The sequence below is a fragment of the Palaemon carinicauda genome, chromosome 8, assembly GCF_036898095.1.
Source record: "Palaemon carinicauda isolate YSFRI2023 chromosome 8, ASM3689809v2, whole genome shotgun sequence".
Lineage (NCBI taxonomy): Eukaryota > Metazoa > Arthropoda > Malacostraca > Decapoda > Palaemonidae > Palaemon > Palaemon carinicauda.
The window spans coordinates 153,528,162-153,555,661 of record NC_090732.1 but is presented as its reverse complement, the minus strand read 5'-3'; the positions used below and the strand labels follow the sequence as shown (position 1 = coordinate 153,555,661).

The window sequence follows — 27,500 nt, the reverse complement described above, 5'->3', positions numbered from 1 at the left end:
GCTAACAATTTTCCTTGAACTATCCTTACTGCTGAGGGAGAACCATTCCTAGTCACCCTTCTGACGTCATCCCAGTGCAGTGCGACTTCACAATAATTATTATTATTCTATTTAATGGCGTTATCAGAATCTCATAAAGTTAAGAGAATAAAGGGAAAATGCATTGCACAATCAGGGTTGGTGAATGTCGAGAATTAGTGTAGATAAATTTTGATAATATTGAAGTGATTCCAACGATTTCGAATCACTTGGAAAGAATCTGTTCACAAATCAATTCAATGTTTCTTTGTCCTATAAGATGGAAAGCTTTCCACACCATCTGGTTCTTTATTAGGATTTATTAAATTAGGTTTATAGATTTGGGTGATATCAGGAGTTGGGACCAGCAAGGCCATTCGGCTCCAAAATGCATAAAGGGCAAAACCCTATATACACCGAGGTAAAGGTTAATACAGAGTGGACAGTAATATGGAAGAAAAGAAGCAAAGACAGATGTAAATTAGAAGGGCATAAAACAGTTTGGGACGAAGGAACGCTGCTAAGACCCTTAAGTAATGCGTGCAGTGCTCCCCTTATCACTAACCACCTTTACCAACCTAAGTCCTTTTATGGTTTATATATCAAATATCTGTTTTAATATTGTTAATATTTTTAAAGTAGTTTGTTTTATTTTTCATTACTTCTTATGTCGTTTTTTTTTTCCTTTGTTTCCTTTCCTCACTAGGCTATTTTTCCCTGTTGGAGCCCTTGGGCACAATTGTAGTATCTTGCTTTTCGAACTGGGGTTGTAGCTTGGCTAATAATAATAATAATAATAATAATAATAATAACAATAATAATATTATTATTATTATATAGACCCCATTTTTATCATGAAAATGTGTGTAATCTTGAGACCTCAGATTCTGTCAATTATGATTACTTATGAGCGCTGCAATATTTTTCATCTTTTGAAAAGAATCTTACTAACTAGATAAAACCATAAATTTATCTCTTATTCACTCAAGTTTACAAAGATTTTAATCAGACCATAAAATCCTTTAATTGGTTTATTCAGATTAAAGACGACGCACAAATCTGTATAGTCACTGGTTAAGCTTGTGACGCACTGTTGATTAAAAAAAAAAAAAGGAGTTGGAAAGACTTCTCTTTTACTCAGAAATTAATATCTTTTTACAAACATGATAGAACTTCTTGACGAAAGATTATTTCCGTAGGTGTCTATGAAAATTCTCCTTTTCAAAATATGAACATAGCAACTGAGAATTCTTTTCAAATTTTATTTTAAATATCTTAATATACTAGAGAGCATATTTTTTTCTCTCTGAAATACAGACATTTCAATCAGTATAAGAAAAAAATAAAACATGAAGACTAACATCATAAGACAATCTTGGTCATTAACGATTTGATGGCGACGAGCAGTGGTCTAGTGACATTGACTTTGATTAGGCTTGTTGTTCTTCATGATTTTTTTATTTTTTTTATTTTTGTGACTTTTTCCCTTGTTTAAACCCTGCCTTCCTATTAAATGAAAATTCTTGATTTAATACGATTTCTGTTAAAGGATCGGTGTATTTCTTATCCATTTATAAGCTCAGTTGTATTATATTATCATTACTTGCTAGGCTACGACCCTAAATGGAAAAGGAGGATGCTATAGGCCCAAGGGCTCCAACAGGGAAAATAGCCCAGTGGGGGAAAAAAATAAGAAAATAGACAAAATTTAAGTAATGAACAATTAAAATGAAATATCTTAAGAAGAGTAACAACATTGATATAAATCTTTTATACATAAACTATAAAAATTTGAAAACAATGCCAAAGGGAAGAGAAATAAGATAGAATAGTGAGCATGAGTATACACTAAAGCAAGAGAACTCGAACTCAGTAATGATACGTAAGGGGAATAAGAGAACATCCTGACGATGAATTGAGGTTGGAAGATAGCTGAAAAGGTATAATGATCTTGTTTAGATCGTGGTATAATATAATTATGTTCATAGAGCGATATATCAATGATTGGCTAGTACAGTGGTTTCTCGTTCACCTTGCATTTGCATGGCAACAGGGCGATCCCAGACTGGGATCGTGGGTTTAAGCTGTATACTGGGGAGGCTACTGCTGTAGTTGGGCACCACAGGGACAGTAGGGGGGGGGGGGGGTTGGGCTTTCCCGGCTCACGTTCTGGTGTGTATCTCTTCAAATGAAATTGTAACTAAAACCAAACACCTAAAGCCTTTTAGTGGGGGTTGGCTTTGGACGTGCCTTGGCTGAGATTCACGTTGATTAGGAGGACGGTGTGGATAAGAAAAATAGAATAGAATAGTAGTAATAGTGAGAAGTTAAAATAACTTCTAAAAGCCAAGCGCCACAGTGAACAGCATGCAATGAAAGATATATCGAAGGGAAAACAAAATATTTCATTTTCTTTAACTTTTAAAAGCAGTCTTCAATTCTTCTTTCCTTGCATCGCCATAGTAAACCTCAAAACAGGTATTAAGAAGCATATAAAACTAACAGTAATAATCACAGAAATAACAATTAAAAGAAATAATTCTTTTGTTATTTGGACCCGCATGTTGCAAAGATCATTGCTCCAACCTAATCGTGTTGCGAACTGCAACCAGTAGCAACGAGGAGTTCCGTAGACAGTGAACAATAGAGTTCCGGGGACGGGAGAGAGAGATAAAAGAGAAAGAGAGGGGATGTGTCAGTGAGAGAGCGAAAAGGATGCCAAGAAAAAGGTATGTTCGAACACTCTTCACGTCTATCTGTGTGAGGATTATTTGTGCTTGCTTTAATGCATCTGCAAATTATATTCCTTCCCTATTCAATTTTACCTTCCGGTCTTTTGGAAAGTCCTATAAATATCTTACTTGCATAGTGGATTCTCCGAGGGCGTAGCCGTTATAAGTAAAATTCAATAATGGTCCTAATTACATCATTCTTATTTAAGAACTGCCATACGGCTTGCCTATTCTTAAAACTTTATCGGTCAAGTCATCATTAAAGGTTTAAAAGGTCACTCATGAATGACAGGGGCAAAGAACAGTGACATTGCCCTATCAAGCAGGACAAAGCCCTACCCCCCTCTCCAACTAAGGTAGGACCTTGGAGGGCTAGGCAATGGCTGCTGATGGCTCAGCAGATAGACCTACAGGCTTCTCCAAAGGAACTAAGGATCAAAGGAACTAACGAGTTAAAGCGGGACTCGAACCCTAGTCTGGTGATCACCAGGCAAGGACGTTACCAACGGGACCACCACAGCTGTTTATCAGTGTGTTCACAACGCGACAGTTCTAAGAAAGTTTAAAAACAACATAAATAAACATTCTGTAAATGAGTTTAACCTGATGACTTACGGCAGTACTTTCTTGCTCATTTTAAGCTTATCTACCAAGGCTCTGTAGCAGCAAGAGTTCTTGCTACTTGTAAGGCCTTACTTAAAGCCTAAGAAATATGGCTAGTTACAAGGATTCCCCTGAATGGCAGAGACAGACATTCCACGTTAATTCCTGCCTCCCTGAATTAACATTGGTTATCAAGATCATAAGGCTGAGTGATGTGCAATTGCAAATGCAGTTATAAATATGGTAAGTGAACTCATCAGGGAAGTGTGCGTAATATCAAGGGCATGCAATGCGAGCTTGAATATAATACCACAAAAACATAAAAAAGTAGTAGATTATGAACATCTGAAACGGAAAACTTTCCTAAATATAAAACACGTTCGCTCAGATACGTACATACATATATATATGCATACACTATATATATATATATATATATATATATGTAAAATATAAATAACTGTATGTAGATGAAGGGAGGATGCTGGATGCGAATGAAATAATAATAATAATAATAATAATAATAATAATAATAATAATAATAATAATAATAATAATAATAATAAAAGATACATATGACTGATTGTGTAAGTAAAATGCATCATATCAGCTGTGGTAAATGAGTTGGCGTTAGAAGGAAAAAAATCAGGTTCATTTAAGATGGTTTGGTCATGTTGAAAGAATGGAAGAACACAAGTCAATTACAAGAGAATACAATTAGGAAGTGTTAGGAAGAAATAGATCCATAGGAAAGGAGGGTTCTCCTTACGGAGTTAATGATAAAGTGTGTGCAAGATAGCAGATCAGTGGCGCAGTGGGGGTAAGGGGTTTCGAAAAACTGTTGGCGAGTTTTCTGTGTAGGCTTAAGAGGTGTTTAGTTATCTTAAGATTTTTCAGCACAAGTATTTAATCCATGTTTTCCAGCAGTTTGTGTGAATATGACAGTAACCACTGTATCTATTTGGAGCATTTCCCCTGTTATGGGAACGGGCATAATAATTATACGAGTTTGCATGCGTGCATTCAATACTAACTTTCTTGTGCTTTTCTTAGTTTTATCACATGTGCTTGCAAGGTCAACTCTATTCAGCATTCAATTCAGCGCATTGGAGCTCATCTCTCCTTAACGTGAGGCATTTAAGGGGATCAATTAAATTAACTTTCTTGGTTACGCAAACACACGCTCTCTCTTCGTGACTTCGCACCTTGGCGTCAACTTGAATGACTCTCATGAAGATATAAACAGATAGTGATTCCAATAACGGTTTCACAGCATAAGGATTAAAGTGCTATAAAAATGTTATTTCTATCGTGTGAAAAAACAATAAAATAAAATACTGGAGGAAAGTATAAACATATTATTAATACAATGACGGTTTAACAGTATAACGATTCAAGTCCTCTAAAAAAATGCTGTTGTTATCTTGTAAAAAAAAAAAAAAAAAAAAAAAAAAAAAAAAAAATATAAAACAAAATACCGGAGCAAAGTATATTTTGCATGGAAGCATTAATTTTCATGTCACTACTGATACGCTGAAAAAAAACTCACTATTTTCTTTTTTTTTTTCTTTTTTTTTCTTTTTTGGGAGAAAGGTGCCTAACGACATCCAGCGCATTAAGTATTTTACTATTTTTCTCGAAAGAACCAGCATTTCATAGTGTACGTGTGTGTGTGTTTCAAGTAAATTACCGTCTTTTAACTTCAATGACTCGATAACATCATTATCCATTTTTCAGGGTTAATTTCCGGAATGATTTTTGATTGAGTAATGCACTATCATATATACCTATTTCTTTTTCTTCCAGCTTTCATTTTGTTTTCAAAGTCCATTAATTTAGTAAGCTTCTTTTCGTTAATATTTGAAAAATCAGATACAATTTGCGAATACTACTTAGCTCACAAATTTAACCGCTTATCGTACGATTTTGAAAAATCTCTATTTAACATAGCATTACCTTAGTGATTTCAACTATCTCTCTCTCTCTCTCTCTCTCTCTCTCTCTCTCTCTCTCTTGTAAGCTTTCTATATGATGCTGATTTTAAGAAAACTTTTGGCATAGGGTGTTCGTTCAAGATTCAGTTGTATTAGGAGTGAAGATCGCTATCTTTTCTTATCTTTGGAGGATTCCAATGACATACATACAGTACATGCATGCATATATACATACATAATTATATATATATATATATATATATGTGTGTGTGTGTGTGTGTGTGTGTGTGTGTGTGTGTAGAGGGTGAAAAATATCATCAACTATCATCTAACGACGCCATCCTGTATAGAGACAAGTCAAGATGACTTGCTTCACCATCATCATCAGGTCTCAAAAAAGGGAATAGGATGACACAGCAATGTTGTGGAGAGCTATAATTCTTTTTCTATTTTTCGAAAGGAGTTAACATTTCTTCATATATTTATTCACGTGTACTGAATGGAGTGCGGTAAATAAGAACATGCCAACAGGCCAAGAAAGAATTTTTGAACTGATTAACCACAATTTTTCTCATATTAATTGATTCATTGATTGATTTAAAGTTTTCTGGCATCCTGACATCTAATGTCATTGACGCTGATTCTCATATTAAGCATAGATACCTTTCACAACTTAAGAAAATGATAAAATAGAAGGTTAATTTTCACATATCAAGCCTAGGATAAAGTGGAGAGATAGTCTTCACATAATAGGTATAGGTTAACTTGAGGAACTAGTTTTTATATGTTAAGTAAAAGATAAAGTGGACGATTAGTTTTCAAATATCAAGTATAAGGTAAAGTGGGGGATTAGTTTAGTTTTCATATATCAAGTATGGGATAAAGTGGATGGCTTGTTCTCATTTATAAGTTTAGGATTTAGTGGAGGGCTAGTATTCATGTATCAAATATAGGATAATCTAGAGGGCTAGTTTTTACATATTAATTATAAGATTAAGTTGAGACCGCTTTCACATGACAAGTATGGGATAGCGTAGAGGACTAGTTTCCACAAAACTAGTATGGGGTAAAGTGAAAGGCTAGTTTTCACATATTGATAATGGCATAAAGTGGAGGTATAGTTTTCACATATCATGTATCGAATAAAGGGGTTGGTTAGTTTAGTTTTCATATACCGAGAATATAGAATAAAGTGGAGGGGTAGTTTTCACATAAGTAAAGGATAAAAGTAGAACGTTGGTTTAGTTTTCCATATAAGTATAGGATATAGTGGAGTGCTAGTTAATCTTCAATATTAGTATAAGATAAAGTGGAAAGCTAGTTTTCCCTATTATGTTTACTATAAAGTAGAGGGTTAGCTTAGTTTTCTCATATTGAGAGATAGAGTGGAGAGAGGGTACAGTGGAGGGATATTTTAGTTTTCTCATATTAAGTAAAGGATAAAGTAGTGGGCTAATTTTTACAATTTAGGTATAGGATAAGTGGCTTAGCATGCGTAAATAATGCCACCTGAAAAAAGTGACCCTACTTAAACTTTTTAAACAGATGAAAGACATAGATAAAATAAGACTGGAACTGAAATAAGAAAAGCCATACTTGAAATATGTGGAGGGATCTCTTAGATAACATTGCCGTCACTGAGGTGAAGTGTGGATATCCAAAATACATAAAAGAAGTAAGTTGGAAGCTGTATAGAGATGAATAATATACAAAGTGTTTTTGGTATTTGAAAAAGTGGAGATCTGCATAGGTAGTGGTAAAAAGACTAGCGAAGGTGAAATTATGGACATATGACGTGGCTGGAAGAGATAAGAACGGAAAGGCTGAGAAGATGCCCTAATGATGTCCACAATTGAGAGGTGAAAGTTATTCCCTTGTCTGAAATATGCTCCAGATTGCCAAATCTTGCAATCCATCCAGAAAATAGGGCAGCACTATAAGAGGTATATGTTGTGCATGGGGATGGCTTCAAGCCAATGAGTGGAAAGATCGATGACTGTGAAAAAGGTAACAGAGTCTTTGTGACATAGGTAGGGGCCAAACCTGCCCATGTGAAATCTGTGCATCGATGCAACTTTGAAGTTTTCCAGAAATTACAGGCATAGACCCAATACTTGGCATTTTTAGTAATGCCATGCATTATGATCTTCTACTTCAGTAATTGCCCAGTAGATAATTGCGAGGGTTGTGAGAGACCATGGATCAACTGAAACACCTGTCGTGGCATGGTCTACCAGTGCTGACATCATAGAGGAAAGTGGAATTGGATTTATTGAAGGTAACATCTTCCCAATAGAGAGACGTGCAGGGTGTATTGCAGGTTTGGTAATTGGGATCCTTTTGCTGGGCTTCTGCCACCCATTCCCAAGTGGATGGTGACTTATGCGTTTCTAGGAAAGGGCGTGTGTGACAGGATTTAATTTACCAGGGATGTGTTGAAGGGTGCAGTTATATTTAGAAATGACAGATGGAGGCATTGATGGGTGGACCAGGCATCACTCTGTCGAGTAAAGGCATGCTTTAGGGGCATGTGGCCCATGCGAATGACTTAAGGGTGTGCCCTCTAAGAAGTCGGAGAAGTGACGGCCAGCCAAATGCACCAGCACCACAGTAGTTCATGGTCAGAGGTAAAGTAGCTGTATTCAGACTTGAAAGTTTTTTTTTACTGAAGAAGGCCAAAGGACGCAGTGACCCATTGATTATTTGTGAGAGCAGTAGCAGTTGATAAGGCCTTCTTTCCATTTAAAAAGACTGCTCCTAAAAGGGGGCCCCCTTCAGGTTTTTTGCTTGCCGTTGAAGGAATTGTTGGGGGCTCAGGAGTGGCAGCAATGGTTGACAAGAACTAGTGATAATAGTTCACCACGCACAAAAACTCCTGCAGTGCTTTGAAGGTTAAGGGGAACTTGTAGTACCTTCTTGGGGAGCGGGTGAATGCCATCAGGAGCGATGTACTGATGCAACAATGATACCTACTTGGCATTTATGGTACACTTGTTGCACCTGACTACAAGGTCGTCCTGGTACAGGTAGTTGAGGTCGATGTGCAGGCAACGTTGGTTGTCTCTCTGGAGGGTGAGAATGCCAGTTTGTCATCTACAAACAAGGGGAGGTCCCGTAAGATGCCATCTCTGAGTAGTTAAGTAGCCCTGCATTATGAAGGCCAAAGTATATGTGCCGAAAGGGGTGGTGATGTGAGTCTTGGGGATGTGTTCTGGGTTCATGGGCACCTGATGATACCCCTTCAGGAGGTTGAGGGTAAAAAATACTTTAGCATTGTGAAGATAGGTGGTGATGTTGGCAATACTGGGGAGGAGGTAGTGGTCTGGTTCCATTTGTATTTTAAGACAGGATCCATCCCAAGGCCAACGTCCGAATCTTGCAAACACCGAGGGGCCATGACGTCTTGATATGATAACAAGTACCATGTTTGGCAGGAATTGTAGGTGTCTGGTGTAGTTCTGAATGAAAGGCATAACCGAGTGTCTGGAACGGTTCTGGGTAGAAGACAACAGAATTTAAAGTAAGGAAGAGGGAGTAGGCATTTGTGGGTGTGCTGATGTGGAGAGTGAGGTTGGAGGGAGCAAGTCACATAGGTGTGGTTGAGTAACAGATGATGTTGACTAAGCGCTGATATACAACGTAAATAACGAGGTGGAAATTGGTGAGGAAATCTGCTCTAATGAGAGACAGAGTAACGTTGGTAATTGTTAATTTCCACTGGTACTGGGTGCCCCTAAACTACAGAGTCAGCATCTCATAACCATGGTGTAGATAGCAGACATGCTGGTGGCCACCAAGAGGTTTAGAATGACGGGGTCACGCCCTTAAGAGGGAGTAACAGACAGCAACATTTACCAGAAAGTGCACATTAGATCCTGATTCATGCAAAAATAAGATATTAGTTAAAAGGGAAGGAGACATACGTTTTTTTACCATTGACATTCGGTAATACATTTCTTTGCAGCAGCCTTGAATCTGGAGTGGTAGTAGCACAATTGATAGTGAGGGGTGTCATTCAGCGGCTGTTGAGGGCGTTGGTTGGATTGCAGTCATGGGCCGTTACAGTAGGGGGGGGTTGTCATCTTAGTCACTTCCCGGACATGTCACGAGGTGAGAGTCAATGTCCTACAGTATTCACCTCAGCTTCAGTAGTATTGAATGGTTGCCCCCTTTGTCTGGAGTGGAGACGTTGACGAGTTCTTGATGATGGGAAGTGGCTGTCCATAGGGGCATTGACTCTAGTCCTCAGGTCCTTCATAGTCAAGGTGTTGACATTGGGAAAGGTGGCTTGTACAGGCTCTGGCCACGAAGGAGGTTCACTTCACGTGGAGAACATTCTGCAGCAGGCTGAAGGTAAGCAATACTGATAATTTCTTTGAGGACCATTGATACCTTTTCATTCCCCCAACAGTTGTTTGAGAAAGCTTAAAAATCTGTACTACATTGGCAGCTGGTGATTATGAGTACTGCTCTAGGCAATACAAACTGAAGATATCACACTGTTAGGGGGCATCCCCTTGCTCACAAAGCCAAAAGGAGATTTCTGGGAAGGTGTTATCATGGATCGTAGAAAGGACATGGTTTTTACCTTTAGGTCTCCAGAATTCTAACTCCTGGCGCAAATATCCTTAAATTTTCTCTTAAGGATATCGCATAAATCAGGGGACGTATGCTTGATACGACACATAGCGATCTTCACCCCGAATAGCGTTTTCGCCTCGAAGGGGAAGAGTGGCAAATTTGGAAGGGGAGCTGTTATCAAGGTTACCCTATTTCCCATACTACTATTGAGTATCAAGATGGCTTTATATTCAGTGTACTTTGCTGCTTGAGCAGGTCACGCCCTTTATATGGAACTGAACATCAGCAAGCTGAAGTCAGGCAAAGACGACTCTGGTATAGGGCAGGAGTTTCACTTTGGCAGCGTGGATAGATGAGTCAGGGTCAGTAATGGACATCGCCAAAGGATACTACAGACAAATTGTTGAGCTGGGAGTATGTTGAGCGTTTGGGGCATTCTGAAGGTCACCTATGTGATGTGCCTGGAATGGATAAAAATGGAAAGACAGTCTCCGAATAACTAACTCTATTTAGCTGTACATTCAACAGCTTTTGTCATTTGGGTTGAGTGTTGCTTGTAGCTTGAAAGCCGATACTGTTGTAGAGGTACCTAAGGTTGATATTGACATATAAATTAACGATATAATAATGGTAATGAATATAGAGTCGAACCTAGCTTATGTTACGTCGAACTCTGTCGTTTAAGTTGATTCGAGTCTGATGGCAGTTATTACTACTGCTGTGTGGAAGAAAAAACAAAAGAGCATTCTTCTTCATACGTATGTGCATTGTGTGTTGCATGCGTATTACAGGCACTCTAGAGGTCACTAATGTGACACACCTTGAGAGATAAGAACTGAAAGGCGGTCTCTGAATAACTAACTCTCTCGAAAAACAGATATTTATATACCCCCAAAGGATCACATAAGGGTGACAATTGCATGTGTACAAACACCGACTTTTGTTGTTTAGGTTGATTGTTGCTTACAGCTTAAGCCATTAAATTTAGAGAGGTACCTAAAGTTGACATTGACATGAAAATTAACAATATAATAACGGTAATGAAAATCGAGTTGAAATTAGCTTGCGTTACATTCAACGCTTCTGTCATTAAGTTGATTGGAGTCTGGTGGGGGTTACTATGCCCACTGTGTGAAAAAATAAGACAGAGAGCATTCTTCTTTAATTGTATGTGCATTGGTTGTTGCAAGTGCATTACAGACAATATCGCTTTAGATGGTATGGACATATTAAAATAATAAGCAATTATAAGTTTATGGAAATGGTTTAAAATTCGAAAGAAACGGGAGAAAAGAGAGGAAGAGCTACGATAAAATAAATAAAGGGTGCCAAACAGGTTGTAGAGAGGAACGACCTCACATCTATGAATTGAGAGAGAAAAAATAGAATAAATGTATGCAGTGGAATGAAAGTGATACTGGTAATCTTCATATATGGGTGTAAGAAGCAGCTAAAGCTGTGGAATCTGGAAAATAAAAGTAGGGAGATAAATCCCAAGCTTGAAGATAGAGTTAAACAGAGTCGAAGAACAAAGTTATCCAAATATCATTAGTTTTCACATATTGGAAAAGATATACTGTACAGAGACTGGGCAGGTGTTGACAACGCCATCTGAGAGAAAGGGGCTCTTTCCATCTAGGTAATTGGAACAGGGACAAAAATAATTATTGTTAAAAAGAGACTGTCAGAATAAAGACAACGGAAAGAACACCAAATGCTTGTACTATAAAACTCCAGAGATAAGTTCGGAAAAATAAAACTGATTAAGCAAGATGACGAACAGAATTTATATATAAACAAAACAGTTTTTGCTTCACATATCAATATGAACTAAATGCTTCAAACATCGAAATTTTGACAGAAGTGAAAGGGAAACTTTTAATTTTTTAAAAAGGGATATGATAGCCTGTTAGAAAGAGGAATGCTGTACCTTCACTTCTCTAAGTATTGGATCCTCATTCATGATATCAAGATAGGTAATGTTAGATGAAGACTGGGTTACTAAAGTTAATCCTTACTAACACAGATGGCTTTGGGTGAATAAGATAAAGTTAATCCTTACTAACACAGATGGCTTTGGGTGAATAAGATAAAGTTAATCCTTACTAACACAGATGGCTTTGGGTGAATAAGATAAGGAGAATATCAAGATAAGTAATGTTAGATGAAGACATAGTTACTAAGGCTAATCCTTACCAACACAGAAGGCTTCGGATGAATAAAGATAAGGCGAATAGAATATTGAACGAATGTATTGACAAAAGAAGAGGTAATTAGCATCAGCGATATAGAAGAGAATAGGTACAGGTAACCGAAAAAAAAAACCGCTAACTTTTCTAGAAATAAAGAATGAAGCAGGTGTTGAACGAACAACAGCAATTGTAAAAAAAATGACACTAATGGCTATAAATAAATCAATTATAAAAACATGCAATCGTTCAACAAATAATCCTCTAGATCATTAATGTATCTTCAACACCGTTCAAATCATGTCGATAATATGATTTATATATATATATATATATATATATATATATATATATATATATATATATATATGTATATATATATATATATATATATATATAGTATATATATATATATATATATATATATATATATATATATATATATATATATATATATATATATATATGAGTCATAAGATTATATAATTACTAAATCTTATTCTGCATAATAATCAATAAAAAACAAGGTTGGAGTACTTACTCTCTCGTGGACCAGAAAAAGCTACGTCCTGAACCCGATGAATACAGAAGGTGCACGGAATTTAGTGGTCCTGGACAAGAGGAAACAAATTAAACAAAACTTTAGTGATGGTTAAGATACGATCTCCAACAGGTGACAATTATACAAGAAGTTCTGCGCAATCTATGACCTTTAGACAGGCTAATGTCGTAAGTGATTTTACTGTGAATTAACGGCATACAACTATACTTTACTACGTCAAAAACAGCCAAAGAACTCTGACTTCACGACATTGAAGAAAACAAAAAAAACGACAAGTAAAGGGTATCTATTACTAATAATCCTTTTGAAAGTAAGAATGCCTGCTCATTTGTCTTGTTTCTTTTCCGAGGACACGAGCCACATTTTCTGAAAAAATTAATCTGGCATCCGTTGACCTCAGCAATAAAATTGGTACTTAGTGGCCAGGGGACTGTGGTGCTGTACAGGATATTGAAGGGAATATGGATAGCAACATCATTTCAAAAGCCCCTGCTTAAAATCACAAAGTAATCACATTCTGGAGCAATGCTTTCAAAGGAGAGAAGCGTATAGTTGAAATTTCACACAAATTCGTAAATGAAAATATCTGTAACACGTGATTTTCATTATTACAACTACACCATTTTTTCCCGAGATCACAGACCCATAGGGAAATTGTTTTTAATGAGAAGTACTTCTACCCAACCCAGAATTCGAACATTTGCGCCGAGTAGAAAAACGGGTATACGATTGACGTAAACCATGCAGCTATAAAGAGATTACACATACACACATTAATAATAATAATAATAATAATAATAATAATAATAATAATAATAATAATAATAATAATTATTATTATTATTATTATTATTATTATTATTATTATTATTAATTATACATTAAATATATAAATATTTACTGTATATATAAAATCAAATATGAATATATAAAACTATATATAAATATTTAGAAAATTTATGTATAATATATATATATATATATATATATATATATATATATATATATATATATATATATATATATATATATATATATATGTGTGTGTGTGTGTGTGTGTGTGTGTGTGTGTGTGTAAAAATCACATGAAAACGCGATGCTCAGATGCAGAAGAACCACAGGGAAAATGAAAATACGAAATATACGATGAAGTCCTGACTAGTTTCGTGATACTTCTTCAGAGGACTCTGAAGAAGTATCACGAAACTAGTCAGGACTTAATCGTATATTTCGTATTTTCATTTTCTCTGTGGTTCTTCTGCACATATATATATATATATATATATATATATATATATATATATATATATATATATATATATATATATATATATATATATATATATATATATATTACATGTGTGGTTGCTGCAATGGCTATGATATAAAATTCTTACAATAGTAAAATCTGATAAAATTGCCCAAGTACCAACTTTTTAGAATCAGAATTATGATGTGATCGGCAAAAAGAAAGGGGTTTTTTGTTCATCCACAAAAAACTGTATAAATATGAGTTGCAATTCACAGATTTGTGGACATTTGAAATCTTAAGAGGGGAAAGAACATAACCAATAAAAGCAAGACGCAATACTTATATCCTAGAGTTAATTCATATTCCATATGGCACCCTAAAGGTCTTGCTAAGACATATACAGACGTTTCGGAATGGTATCTGCAATTGGTTTTTCTACTCGCCATTGAGACCACTGTCAGCTAAGTCACTGACTTATTTGACTGACGTGACTTCTTATACAGGATCGTCTTTAGGTTTCATTGCGACCACATGACTACACACTTATTACTTTTGTATTACTAGCTCGGATTTATAATCCTTTAAGAGTTTTTTTTATCCTCTTCGGGTCGGTCCGTGAGCGATGCCACCTCCCGACCAGTCTCGCGTTGGATCACGCTCTGGAAGTGCCACGGAAACTGTTGCCTCTTTCCTACTCAATTTCTAATCTAAAAACAAATTCTGAACAAATTAAAAAACAACCAATTGGATTTACATAAAGTTGGGAAAATATTATCATTGACGAATGGAATAGAAGAAATATGATTTATCCGTGAGATTTATGTAACCCTACAAGCCAGCGGTGACATCGTTTTAGAGAAAAGGAATAGAAGACAGGGGGTAAACTCAAATCAAGAAACATGAACCTAAATTTTTGAAACGCCGGTAACAAAAATTGAGTCGATTGCACGATAGGCAGCTCGTGCAAAAATTTCTACCCAACCCAGTGAGCATGGAATATATCAAGAAAATCTATGACTGTGAAAAGGTCAGTGTTTAATTTGTTGTTAAAAGTCAAACTCTCAAAATTAACATATAAGCAATTTCAAAATCCACTCTGGTACGCACATGACATTACCAAAAAGAATTCATGGTGTTTGTGGTAACTATATAAATGAAGCTCTGATTAACATTCCGCATGCAACTTTTTCTGTGTAATCATACTAACAATTTCTTGTTAAAAAGAATTATTCCGGACCTCAAGAGAATTTTTGTATCCGCGTAACTTTTGTCGCATTGAAGAAATACTTCTCTAATCGACGAAGATCCAAAATCCCAAATCCCAACCCGGGATCTTCCATCCAGAGCTAGAGTGAAAACGAACATTTTTATTATCCATCGAATTCCCAACTTTGTATATATTAGAAAGTTAAGGTCTAATCAAAGTAGTCATGTGCAAATGAAGTTATAGAAATCCCTTGAAACTTTTCTCAACATCATCATCACCATCTTCCTCTATTTAAATGATGACTTGAAAGAAGTGCTTCATTCCGAATAACAAAATCGCTGAAGTCTTCAGTTGAAAGGAGACAGGTAAGATGTGAATTATTGCAGTAATTATGGCTACAGAGCATAAAAAAAAAAAAAAAAAAAAAAAAAAAAAAAAAAAAAAAAAAAAAACTAACACTTATTCTTAAGCCAATGGGTTTAGCTTACATTTTATATGGTTGGCATATTATTGTTTTCCAGAAGTTTCCATTGAGCAATATAGCCTACCTATAGTTATTGTAAATTTCGCAACTTCAGTTATGAAAAGTGACCGAAGCAATTTCAAGTAAAAGAGTAAGATCGTCCTTTTTTATAGAATCAGTCTTAAAAGGAAATCTAGGTGAATATATGAAATTTTGAAAATTATAATAATAATAATAATAATAATAATAATAATAATAATAATAATAATAATTACTAGTGAAATTGAGCAAATATCTATGTGTAACATATCTAGAAGGCCACTAACGTTTAACCATCTGTTTATATGAAATTGAATCGTTATGAAAAAGTGAAAAGAAGAGGAATGAAAATATGAATGTCAAAATAAGTAATGAAATATATCAATCAGAAATAAATTTTCACACGTCAACAGCAATATAATTCAAAATCAATAACTATTGCAATGCCAATTGGTGCCTGAAAGTAGTCACTTTCAAAATTGCGAGCTACTGTATCAATACCTTTGTCCCGAATACGGTCAACAGTTTAGCACAGAAGGGAATAAGAGACTCATGCACTGAGTAGAGTGATCTCCTGAACACGTTTTGGGTGTGAGCAATTTGAGTGACCAATATGTACTGGGAAGTGCGCTTTATTTTTCCTCCAAAGATTGTCTGGTTCTTCCGGCAAGACACTAGCTCTTTGCAAATTTTCTACCATCAATGTTGCGTTGGATTGAATCAACATGTCTTGTAATCGGTGGTTAAGATACTTTATCTATTAGCTGATCTTATAATCTGGTACCACTATATGTGTAGTCAACACTGCACTTAATTCGGAATATTCTATGGCAATGTATTACCTTTATCTCAAAGATTTCAATTTCCGGAAGTTTAAAACATTACAATTTCAGCCAGAAAGTTAGATGCTGCTCGTATGGCTCCCTATGCCAAAGACTGATATTTTGTATTCCTTTTATTGAAATATTGTTTTCTTTTCTGGAGGTTCTCTTTTCTGGACGCCTGCAGCGTCCCTTGATACTTATATTGATGGATAGGCTGGTTAATATTCTAACCTATGGCAACTGATTATGATTTTGATCACCATCTAAGAAATATTCTACCTGGACATATTCTGCTGAATGTGACTGGATTAAGATCTTCCACAGCCACCCTTAGGCTCGCTTCACACCAGAAGTTTGATGCCGCGCGGTTTTGTTCGCGTGGATTAGAAATCAATGAAGATCAATGAGGCACTTCACAAGATGTCCGCTCGGAAGATTTTCAGAGCGGTAGGCATTTACTAGCCGCGTGCATTGTTAACCAACGTGCATTGCTAACCCCCGTGCACTGCTAACCCCCGAGCACTGCTAACCCCCGTGCACTGCTAACCCCCGTGCACTGCTAACCCCCGTGCATTGCTAACCCTCGTGCATTGCTAACCCTCGTGCATTGTTAACCCACGTGCATTGCTAACCCATGTGCACTGCTAACCCCCGTGCACTGCTAACCCCCGAGCACTGCTAACCCCCGTGCACTGCTAACCCCCGTGCATTGCTAACCCTCGTGCATTGCTAACCCTCGTGCATTGCTAACCCACGTGCACTGCTAAATCGTGTGCACTGTTAACCGGCAGGATTCCACTACAACGGATTCTAGAAACTATAATATCGCTTGCTGAAAATCCTAACGAGTGAAAATTTTCCCGTGCGGAAAATATATCCTCTTGTGTGAAGTGAGCCTTAATGTCTGCGCACTCGGTCAGCATCCTACCCATTAATTACACTCCTTGCTGATCCATTCCAGACAACATTAAGGCTAGCAACTTTATTTTTCATATTCTGACCTATGGCTATTGATTATGATTTTGATCACCATCTAAGAAATACTCTGCCTGAACATATTCCACTGAATGGGACTGGATTAGGATCTTCCACAGCCACCATTAGGCTTGCTTCACACCAGAAGTTTGATGCCATGCGGTTTTGTTCGCGCAGATTAGAAATCAATGAAGATCAATAAGGCACTTCACAAGATGTCCGCTCGGAAGATTTTCAGAGCGGTAGGCATTTACTAGCCACGTGCATTGCTAACTCGTGTGCATTGCTAACCCGTGTGCATTGCTAACCCCCGTGCATTGCTAACCCCAGTGGACTGCTAACCCTCGTGTGTTGCTAACCACGTGCACTGTTAACCGGCATGATTCCAGTACAGTGGCTTCTATAAACTACAAGACCGCTCGCTGAAAATCCGCTCGTGTGAAGACGTACCTCCTAACGAGTGAAAATCTTTCCGTGCGGAAAATATATCCTCTCGTGTGAAGTGAGATTTAATGTCTGTGCAGTCGGACAGTATCTTACCCATTAATTACACTCCTTGCTGATCCATTCCGGACAACATTAAGGCTAGCAACTTTATTTTTTCCGTGGAGGAATAAAAATTGTAACATGGGTTACATCATAATCATATTTTACTATTTCATTTAATTGATTGACAATCAGCATACTAGATAAAACTTTTGAACAATAATATCAGAGCACTGCCATCAAGAGCACTAGATAAAGTAGGTGTCGCTCATTCAAAGAACCACCAATAATAATATTCTCCTACTAATAGCCATAAAAAATGTAAGTGGCATCATGTATATAGCTGAAATACCTAAACCACAATGTTTTTCTTATAAAAGAAAAATTATTCAACTGGTCAAAAGCGACAAAAATTAATTTCTAATAAACCAGAACTCAAATCTATTGTTCTAGTCAGGAGAGTAATACCAGAGAAAGAATAAAAAGTGTTTTTTTGCAAAATTTAAAAGGCGTATTGTAAAAATATGAGCCCAATTCAAAAATCCTAACCTTTACTAATAGTTGAACCTATACTCTGTTTCTATTATCCCTTGTCCTATCCTCAGCATCTACCCTTCCTGGAATATACTAATTAATTTTTCCATAGTCTACAATCATCCTCAATTCCAAGTGAAAATTCTCCGATCCAACTCCTTATACCAGCAATGTCCTAGGCCTTCCCTTGACAAAGGTGACTCACTCGTACAAAGCTTGTTCTCCAGCCAAAATCTTTTGTTTTACTCCTTTTCCCATATCTGATGCAACGGACCATTTTTCTTTCTCCATCACTCAAGGTGGCATGAGGTGCACTCTTATGCAAATTTCGTTGTTTTGAGTACTGTGAGATTCCTTGGTATAAGTGGTTCTTAAATTCGTGTTCCTGGCAAATAGGTATTCCGATTAATTCAGTTTTACTCCTGTGAAATATCATTATGTACATATATTGAGGTATTAATGGTTGGCTGCATAATAAAATCCATTGACGCTTTCTCTTACTCATTTGTTTTGTGGCACCATCTAATGGTGAATTAATTTATGTAAATTCTGTATACAGTGTTATGTAGTGTTTGACTTACATATGAACTGTAGCAGTAAAAAAATACAGAGAGAGAGAGAGAGAGAGAGAGAGAGAGAGAGAGAGAGAGAGAGAGAGAGAGAGAGAGAGAGAGAGAGAGAGAGAGAGAGATCTTTAAAATTTACACCGATTTTCATAAATTGTTCAAAATATCCTTACTATGCGAACTTCGTAATTAGCCTACACAACATCTCTATGACAGTAATTTATTTAAATATTAAAAATAAAACATACTGATTAATCATCCCGGTATTGTATATATCAATAAGCTGTTACTATAATATAAAAACGATGGTTTCTCCCCCCAAACGATATTATGAAAATAACCTCTTTATATTTTATACATCCAGCTGGGTGCTTTCATTCGAAGACCGATTTTACTGCCAATTCGGACTATACTATCCACTATTTACTGAGTGCTGTTTGTGTATGTATGTGTTTATCTGTTTGCTAATTCAATTTCATTGTATGTTTGCTCTGCTTTCCCCCTTTTTCACATGTAGGCATTCTAAGCTACTTTGCAAGGATGGGTTTTAAAGTTTGTCCTTATTGGGTTGCGCATTTTGAATATGGCACAGTAACATACAAGCAATACACAGTATACTGCATCCTTGTAGTATTTTAAATAATGAAAGCATTTGAGGCAAAATGCCGCTTTGGGATATAATAAGTCCTCAGAATTACAATACAGCAAAGAATTAAAGGACTTAACTGTTTTCCTTGGAAAAAATAATTACATATATCATAATATAAAATAAAGATGGCTAAGTATTAAAGATTAAAGAAATAATGAAGACCAACGTGAAATTATTATAATATTTGACTTATTTGTTGCTTCTCCGAGTGGAAATATATATTTCAATTTGATAAAATACTTATTCCTTTGAAATATACAGAACAGGAAATATACAGATCAAGAAATACCGAAGCAACTGGGATTACAATAGCACCTATTCAGAAAAATAAAAAAAAAAACTTACTAATCGAAATTTATATGCAAAAAAAAAAAAAAAAAAAAAAAAAAAAAAAAAAGGGTAATAAACATGTGTTAAATATCTTGGTTTCCTTTTAAGGCATCACATTTGGGAATTCGGAAGACTTAACTTCTACTGTGGAAGGTAATTTCGTTCTTATTTTCAACTACAAGCATAGTCCAGTAACTACAAGTTATTCAGCAGAGTAACTGGTACTAAACTGGGCAGTGGTAATTGCCACCAATTTCAACAACATTTTGGTTATTTTTGGTTTTGTTGCAGCTCTGCAATAAACCGAGAAGCTAAGCAAAGTTATGAGTAAAATAGTATTTGGTGACCCATCTTTCAAAGCTGGGTCTTGGAGTTGGCCGTTGAAAGATTATTTTTAGGCCTAGACAAGAGCAGAACTAAGTTCATTGAGTGGCAATGCTGACCTTGTGCTTTCAACTGGCTAGTTACCTTCAACCAACCAGAAGTCCTGGAAGGAGAACCTACCTCTAGAATTAAGCTTGCTTTTAAGGGAATTCATCAACATTGATGGACTAGATTCTAAAGAGAATACAATAGAATGCACTGGAAAAATTAGATACAAAATGAAAATTCGTGGAAACGACATACATAAAGGAGTTTTGGGAATAGGCAAAAGGTTGTTTGGGACTTGATGCGTCAGAAGATGGATAGTGATTAGATCTAGACCAAGAACAAATGTGTAAAGATGTGAAAATAGTCGGAAGAAGGAAAATATATAGGTGATAGAGGAATTAAAACTATCAATAAAATGGAGGTGGATAGAAAAATCTTGATGGAATTGCTCAAAAGTGGAGCAAGTCAGTGTGCTTGCCACTACATTTAAGGGACTTACACAACTAGAGGATTTTATGTCCAGTTACTACTTCCTATAATTCCAAGATTTTAACAGTCACTTCGTTACATATTAAAACTCCTAGTAGAAAGTATTGAACTTCTGTGTTTGTGTGGGTTTTAAATTTCGTGAACTCTCACCCTAATGTTGCCTATACATTTCCTCAGCCTGAAGCATCTTCTTGGCACGTTAAGATGCCCGGGACTGTTGTCTTGTATCTCAATCATCATTTTTGCATCTATTGTTCACTTTTCTTGAAGTTTTGTCACAGAATGGTGACACATAACCCTAGCCATGCTGGCTGTGAAAGAGGTGACAGAAAGAGACCGATGACCTAGAGTCAAGGACAGATTTTACTAGGCAGCCATAAAAATTTATCTTACCACTACGGTTGTTGAAAGCAGCCTGTATTGGACGTTTCTATTCTCTAATTGGTACCTGCCTACTAATTTTGGGACAATTTACAATGGGAAGTGTTTTAGAAAATTGCCTATTCTCTAGATAAATCAATGACAAGTGTATTATCCTTTCTGAAACTTAAATTTTGAGAGATCCATAGTTCTAGAGCTGGATATATGTATGATTGATTGATTGATTGATTGAAAGTTTTCTAGCATCCTGACATCTAAGGTCATTGACGCCGATAGCATTTATCATATATGAAAAATAAAAGAGAATTCAATTAAAATCATAAAAGTTAAGTAGTCATTATAATAGTTAAATAGTTTTCAGAAGACCTGCTTCTGAAATAAATCTAAAAATACCGCTCGCATAGTAGTACACATCATGTCCAAGAATCTTGGCAAGGATGAACCTGCCATCCTCACCTCGAGCCTCAAACAGATATCTATTACTCAAGTTATTATAATTAGGGCATTCGGTCAACAAATGCCTCACTGTTAAAGGTACTAAACAGTCCTCATAATACGGTTGGTGTTGGCCCTTCAGCAGAAACTCGTGTGTCAACCGTGTGTGACCAATACGGAGACGACAAAGAGTCGTCTCCCATTTTTAGGGTGTCATGTTATACCTCCAAGGTGATATGATATTTGTTACTTCCCTCATTTTATTGCCATTTAGACTATCACAGTGCTGTTGCCATTTATTACAAACCAATTTCTTGATGTAAGGTAGGAAATCATTACAGGGAATGGGATACCTCCTTGGTAGCAACTCGGATGCCGCATTCTTCACCAGTAAATCTGCCTTCTCATTCCCAGAGACACCTACATGTGCTGGAACCCAACAAACCTACATGTGCTGGAACCCAACAAAATCGAACTGTTATACCTCTCCGTGCAATAATAAAAAGCCATTCTAAAATCTTTAAAACTAGAGGGTTGCTAGAATTAAAAACTTCTAAAGCTTGAAGGACACTCCTTGCATCACTAAAAATTGTAAAATTACCCTCCTTTTCCAAAGCTATTTTCTCAATAGCAGTTAGTATGCCATACAGTTTGGCAGTAAATATGGAAGCTGTTAGAGGAAGTGCACCTCTACAATTGAAATCATTACTATATACTCCAAATCCAACGCCAGCATCAGATTTGGAGCCATAAGTATATATAAAAGACGATCCTCTATGTTCTGCAACATGTTCCATAAAAAGAGACCTTGATTCTAAGTCAGTCATATTCTTCTTAACTCCAATAAAGTATTTACAAAAAGATATGTAGGGTAATTTCCATGGAAGCGTTGATGATACCTTAAATGGAAGCACCTTAATTCTAATTATATCCAGATTGTTTAGTAATTGTTTCACCCGAAACCCCAAAGGTTGAGGAGATTTTGGGTGCAACTCAAAGTATGTTGAGTGCCTTACAAGGCTTGCAGTCTGAAAGGCTAAAGAATTAGGGAGTCTTTTTAATCTAAACCAATACCGAATAATAGAGGACATTCGGTAAAGGTCTAGAGGAAACTCCCCAGCATCAACAAGGAGACTTGCGATAGGTGAGGTTCTAAACGCTCCTGTGGACAATCTAATACCAGCATGATGTATAGAATCTAATATTTTTAACTGGCTTAGGGTGGCTGGAGTATATTTTGCATCCATAACTAATTTTGGAAAAAATCAAGGCCTTGTATAATTTTAAAATAGTATTGTGGTCTGCCCCCATGATGTATGGGACAATACTTTTAAATGATTCAGAACCTCAAGACATTTAGCTTTTAATGCTTTTAAGTGTGAAACCCATGTAAGCCTACTATCAAATATCAACCCTAAAAATTTAGCTTCACTTGCACATGGGATCCGTTGACCTTTGATGTATATATCCGGGTCTGGATGTACTCCCCGGATATGACAAAAATGGACAATTGTAGTTTTACTTGTCGAGAACTTAAATTCATTCATATCGGCCCACTGGATAATTTTATCAATAGAGAGTTGTATTTTTCTCTCAACCATTGCCATTCTAGCTCCAGCAAATGATATGGAGAGATTATCCACAAATAATGTTGCGAGAACATCCCAGGGAATGACTGAGCATATCCCATTAATTGCTAGTGCAAAAAGGGTTACACTCCTTCCTGGCATTTACTCTCTGATAGAGTTTCCTCAATTCTCACTTGGAAAACTCTATGTGAAAGAAATGACTGAATAAATAGTGGTGGCTCTCCTCTTAATCCAAACTCAAAAGTATAACATATCTCCATGTGGTATCATATGCCTTTTCAAGATAAAAAAAGACTGTCACATGGTGCTTTTTGGAAGCAATGGCTTCACAAATGGAGGACTCAAGTTGTATCAGCAAATCAGTTGTTGAGTGCATTTTTCTGAATCCACATTGAATGGGTGATAAAATACCCTTCTTTTCAAGGTCCCACATCAGTCTTACAGGGACTATCTTCTCCATGATTTTGCACAAACAAGATGTCAATGCAATTGGCCTATAATTTGCTGCTAAAAACTTGTCCTTACCGGGTTTTAAAAAGGCTAAAATAATGGCTAGTTCCCAAACACTTGGATAACTATGATCATGCCATATTCTATTAATAATGCTTAAAATATATAACTTTCTAATAAAATGTACATGTTTAATCATTGCATATGGAATTCCACCAGGTCCAGGGGCTATATCATTACAAGTGGCAAGTGCCGAATCATATTCTCTTTCAGTAAAAGGAGAATTATATGACTCTTCTCTTCTTGTTGCAAAATTTAAAATTTTCTTTTCTTCAATGCTCCTATATTGGTAACCAGGAGCTGCTACACTCTTGCAAGATACATTTGATAAATTATCAGCCAGGGCATTGCTAACATTATTTACTTTAGTCACATACTGACCGTTCAATTTCAGCACTGTTAATGGAGGAAACAAAAGACACCCATGACTGGCGCCTAGCTTCTTTCATAGCACGACGGAACTGTGCTCTACATTTCCTGTATATAATTAAATTCTCATTAGTACGATGTCTACGCAATTGTGTTAGGGATCTTCTTGTGGCTCTAAGCAGGGCAGTTAGTTCTGAAGATCACCAAGGGACTGGTCGTCGTTTGAATAACCCTGTTGTTTTGGGAATTGAATTGACTCCTGCTGTAAGGAGAGTTCCATTCAGTAAATCTATAGCATCATCAATAATTTCAACGTGTTCTGCATCCCCATCAATTTCGCTTAGCTCACGAAATTTATCCCAGTCCGCCTTGTCAAGATTCCATCGTGGCAATCTCTGTAAAGGTGGACCATTGTTGGTGTTTATAATGATTGGTGCATGATCACTAGTATGTCAATCATCTAATGTCCTCCAATCGAAATCAAGAAGGCAGTTAGAGCTGGCAATTGAAAGGTAAATGCATGACAAGGTACCTGTCTGTACATGGAAGTGCGTGGGCTCTCCTGTATTAAAGAGGGCGACATCCTCGTTTTCCACAATTGATGAGATGATATTGCCCCTTGTGTTTGCCAAAACATCACCCCATAAAGGATGTCTACCATTCATATCTCCCAGTAAGAGAAAAGGTTGAGGAGTTGTTGAATGACCCCTACTATATCATCATATAGAATATTATCATTTGGTTTTAAGTACATAGAGCATATTGTATATTTTCTCCCTATATCAATTTGTACAACCACTGCCTGCAGGAGAGTACGAATAGATAATGGTATTTGGGGAACATCTTGACGAACGTATATGAGACTTCCGCCATTGCTCCCTGCTTGTTGATTATATGGTGTTCTATAGCTAACATACTCTCGAGGACTCTGAGTGTTAGCATCAAGCTTACTTTTCTGTAGACATACAATTATGGGTGAATGTTCATGAATTAGGAGCTTCAGTTCTTCATATTTGGCCCTTAAACCCTGACAATTCCATTGCAAAATGGAGGAAAAAACTATGGTTTATTTCTTGGAAGAACTTTTGGATGAAGTCTTCCCATTAGTAATTTTTTACTTAACACTATTTCTTGGTGGTTTTATTAGAGAGGGTCGTGATAAATTGTGTTTTTGTTTTATTATTTTCATTTTGTCCTTTAGATCTAATTGGTGATGGGGATGGTGGACCTCAACTTGAATTTCTGATTTATTTAAATTGTCTTCTGGTTGATCAGAAACATCAACAGACAAAACATCATATTTATTTGATGTCATAACTCTAATATTTCTTATGGAAGGGGGTGAGAGAGATGGAGGTCTCTCTCTTTTATGATTAATAGGTTGTGAGTTACCAGGTTTTTGTACCTTCCCCACTACAGGTACACCTGATAACTTGGTTTCAGGTGGTGTCTCCATTAAATCAGGCAAGGATATGGCCTGGGAGAGGTTAGTACTATCCTTTGTAATGGGGGAACAAAGGTTTGATAGTGGTGGGCAATGTCTTTTTGTTGATACATATTAGTAAATCTTTAGGAGGAGATATTCTTGTATTATTATGCAGCACTTTATCAGTAGATGGTGAATTCTTTTTTCGAGAACTACCTACAGTAGTAGGTGGGTTGGATGATTCCCGAGGAACTTTTTCTCCTGTTTTTAATGTCTTTGCATAGGTATTAGATTTATTTAATAATCTCTTGGCATGCCCCACGCTTACATGTTCAATAATTGATTTACTGAGGGTAGCCTCTTCTAACCTATAAAACTGGCAGCTCCTATCATTAGATTTATGATTAGAATTGCAGTTTAAGCAACTTGCCTCAAGTGTACATTCTCCATGGTAAATATTGGAGCAAGTATTACAAATTTTATCATTCTTGCAAACTTTGGAAGGATGCCCAAATTTAAAGCAATTATAACATTGCAGTGGCTTCTACTTGAAAGGTTGAACTCTAATCCTTTCATTTTCTATGTCTATGGGGAAAGGTACATCAGCATCCTGGAAAGTAAGAACAATCATTGATGTTCCAGGTACTTTATGTGCTTTCCACACTGATAGTGGACACATAGCCAATATCTCCTCTTCGGTAAATTTATATAGATCCCTATTGAAAACCACTCCCTTCCATAGCTAAAGTTTAGATGGGGTTTGATGTCCAATTTTATATCATCATTTACTCTCTTCAAATTGGACAATCTAACAGACTGTGTGTATGACTTGACCTTTATCAAGTAACTTTTCTTACCGAATCGAGATATATCTCCAGGTGCAATCGTTCCTACCTTTCTCTGAAGAAATTTGCGGTCTTGAAATAATATTCCGTACCTCCTGTAGACATCCAGATCTTTAGCTGCCCCATCACACAGAGCACCCTTAATACTCATATTACCTACTTTAATATTAACAATGTTACGGCTTGCATTAAATGCTCCCTCATGACAACTAAATGATAACCAAGAATCCCAATTATCATCTTGAAGTTTCATTCTAATTTCGTTTATTAATCCGTAACACTCAAATAATTTATGTAGCACATCATAATAAGTTTCTAATGGGATTTGGGTAACGTGCAGGACATTCCGTTTTCCTGTGTTGCCCAAATTACCCTTTTTTCGAATGTTCATAGAATAGTCCTTTTCAGTTCCTACGTTGTCAACGGAATTTTCTTTAAATGAATTGTCAGAGGTCGTCAACAGTGTCGGGGCGAGTCAGCATATCCAGGGGAGGGGGGTCGTTGTCGCAAGAATCCATAAGAAAAAAGAAAAGAGAAGTATGATATTTTAAACAGTTTGATTCACCTGCTTGAGAACATTAAGGCATCACATGTTGGGAAGGAAATTTGCACTCTCCACTACAGGCACAATGAGAGTATACTTCCCAGATGGTCCACACCATACCCTTCCCAAAGGATAGCACCAAAACAGATATAGAGGCACAGGTTAAGCTGAACCCGCCTGTTAGGACTGAGACCAAGAAACTATGGAATCATCCTCCCCATATCTGTAATGATGGGCTTTCGGCCAAAAGCCGAGAATCCTACCCCAAGCATTGGATCCCCCTGGATTCCGAAGACCCAACACTTAGAGAATAGTTCCGCCAAAAAGGTCCAAACCATCTTCGGGATGGCTGAGATCATCCAATACTCTCACATATAGCTTTGAGCACAAACACCTCCCAACCGTGACACCTTTCCTATTAATCAAAGAAGGCAGCAATAACATATGTATAAACATCCACCCAAGTGGCAATAACAGATGTAGAAACATCCACGCCATAAAAAGAAATGACATAGATATCTATGTAAATATATACACACACATATGGGAAATTTTACTCATAGGGTTGGGGCAGCAACATGTAAGGAGGTTTATAA

The 27,500-nt window shown here is 36.6% G+C and overlaps 1 protein-coding gene across 9 annotated transcripts in view; it reads left to right on the top strand.

The window, feature by feature from the left end:
• Nucleotides 1-27,500, top strand: part of LOC137646034 (innexin inx2-like) — a 183,670-nt gene that overhangs the window by 67,906 nt on the left and 88,264 nt on the right. Inside the window, exon 1 of one of the 9 annotated variants that reach the window (XM_068379170.1) lies at nt 14,533-14,898. The exons of 7 other annotated variants lie outside the window; for them this stretch is intronic. In XM_068379170.1, coding sequence (XP_068235271.1) covers nt 14,863-14,898 — 36 coding nt within the window. In that variant the 5' untranslated portion in view covers nt 14,533-14,862. Of the gene's footprint in view, nt 1-14,532; nt 14,899-14,962; nt 15,444-27,500 lie in introns of those variants that run through there. One more of the 9 variants, XM_068379174.1, reaches the window with a different exon arrangement.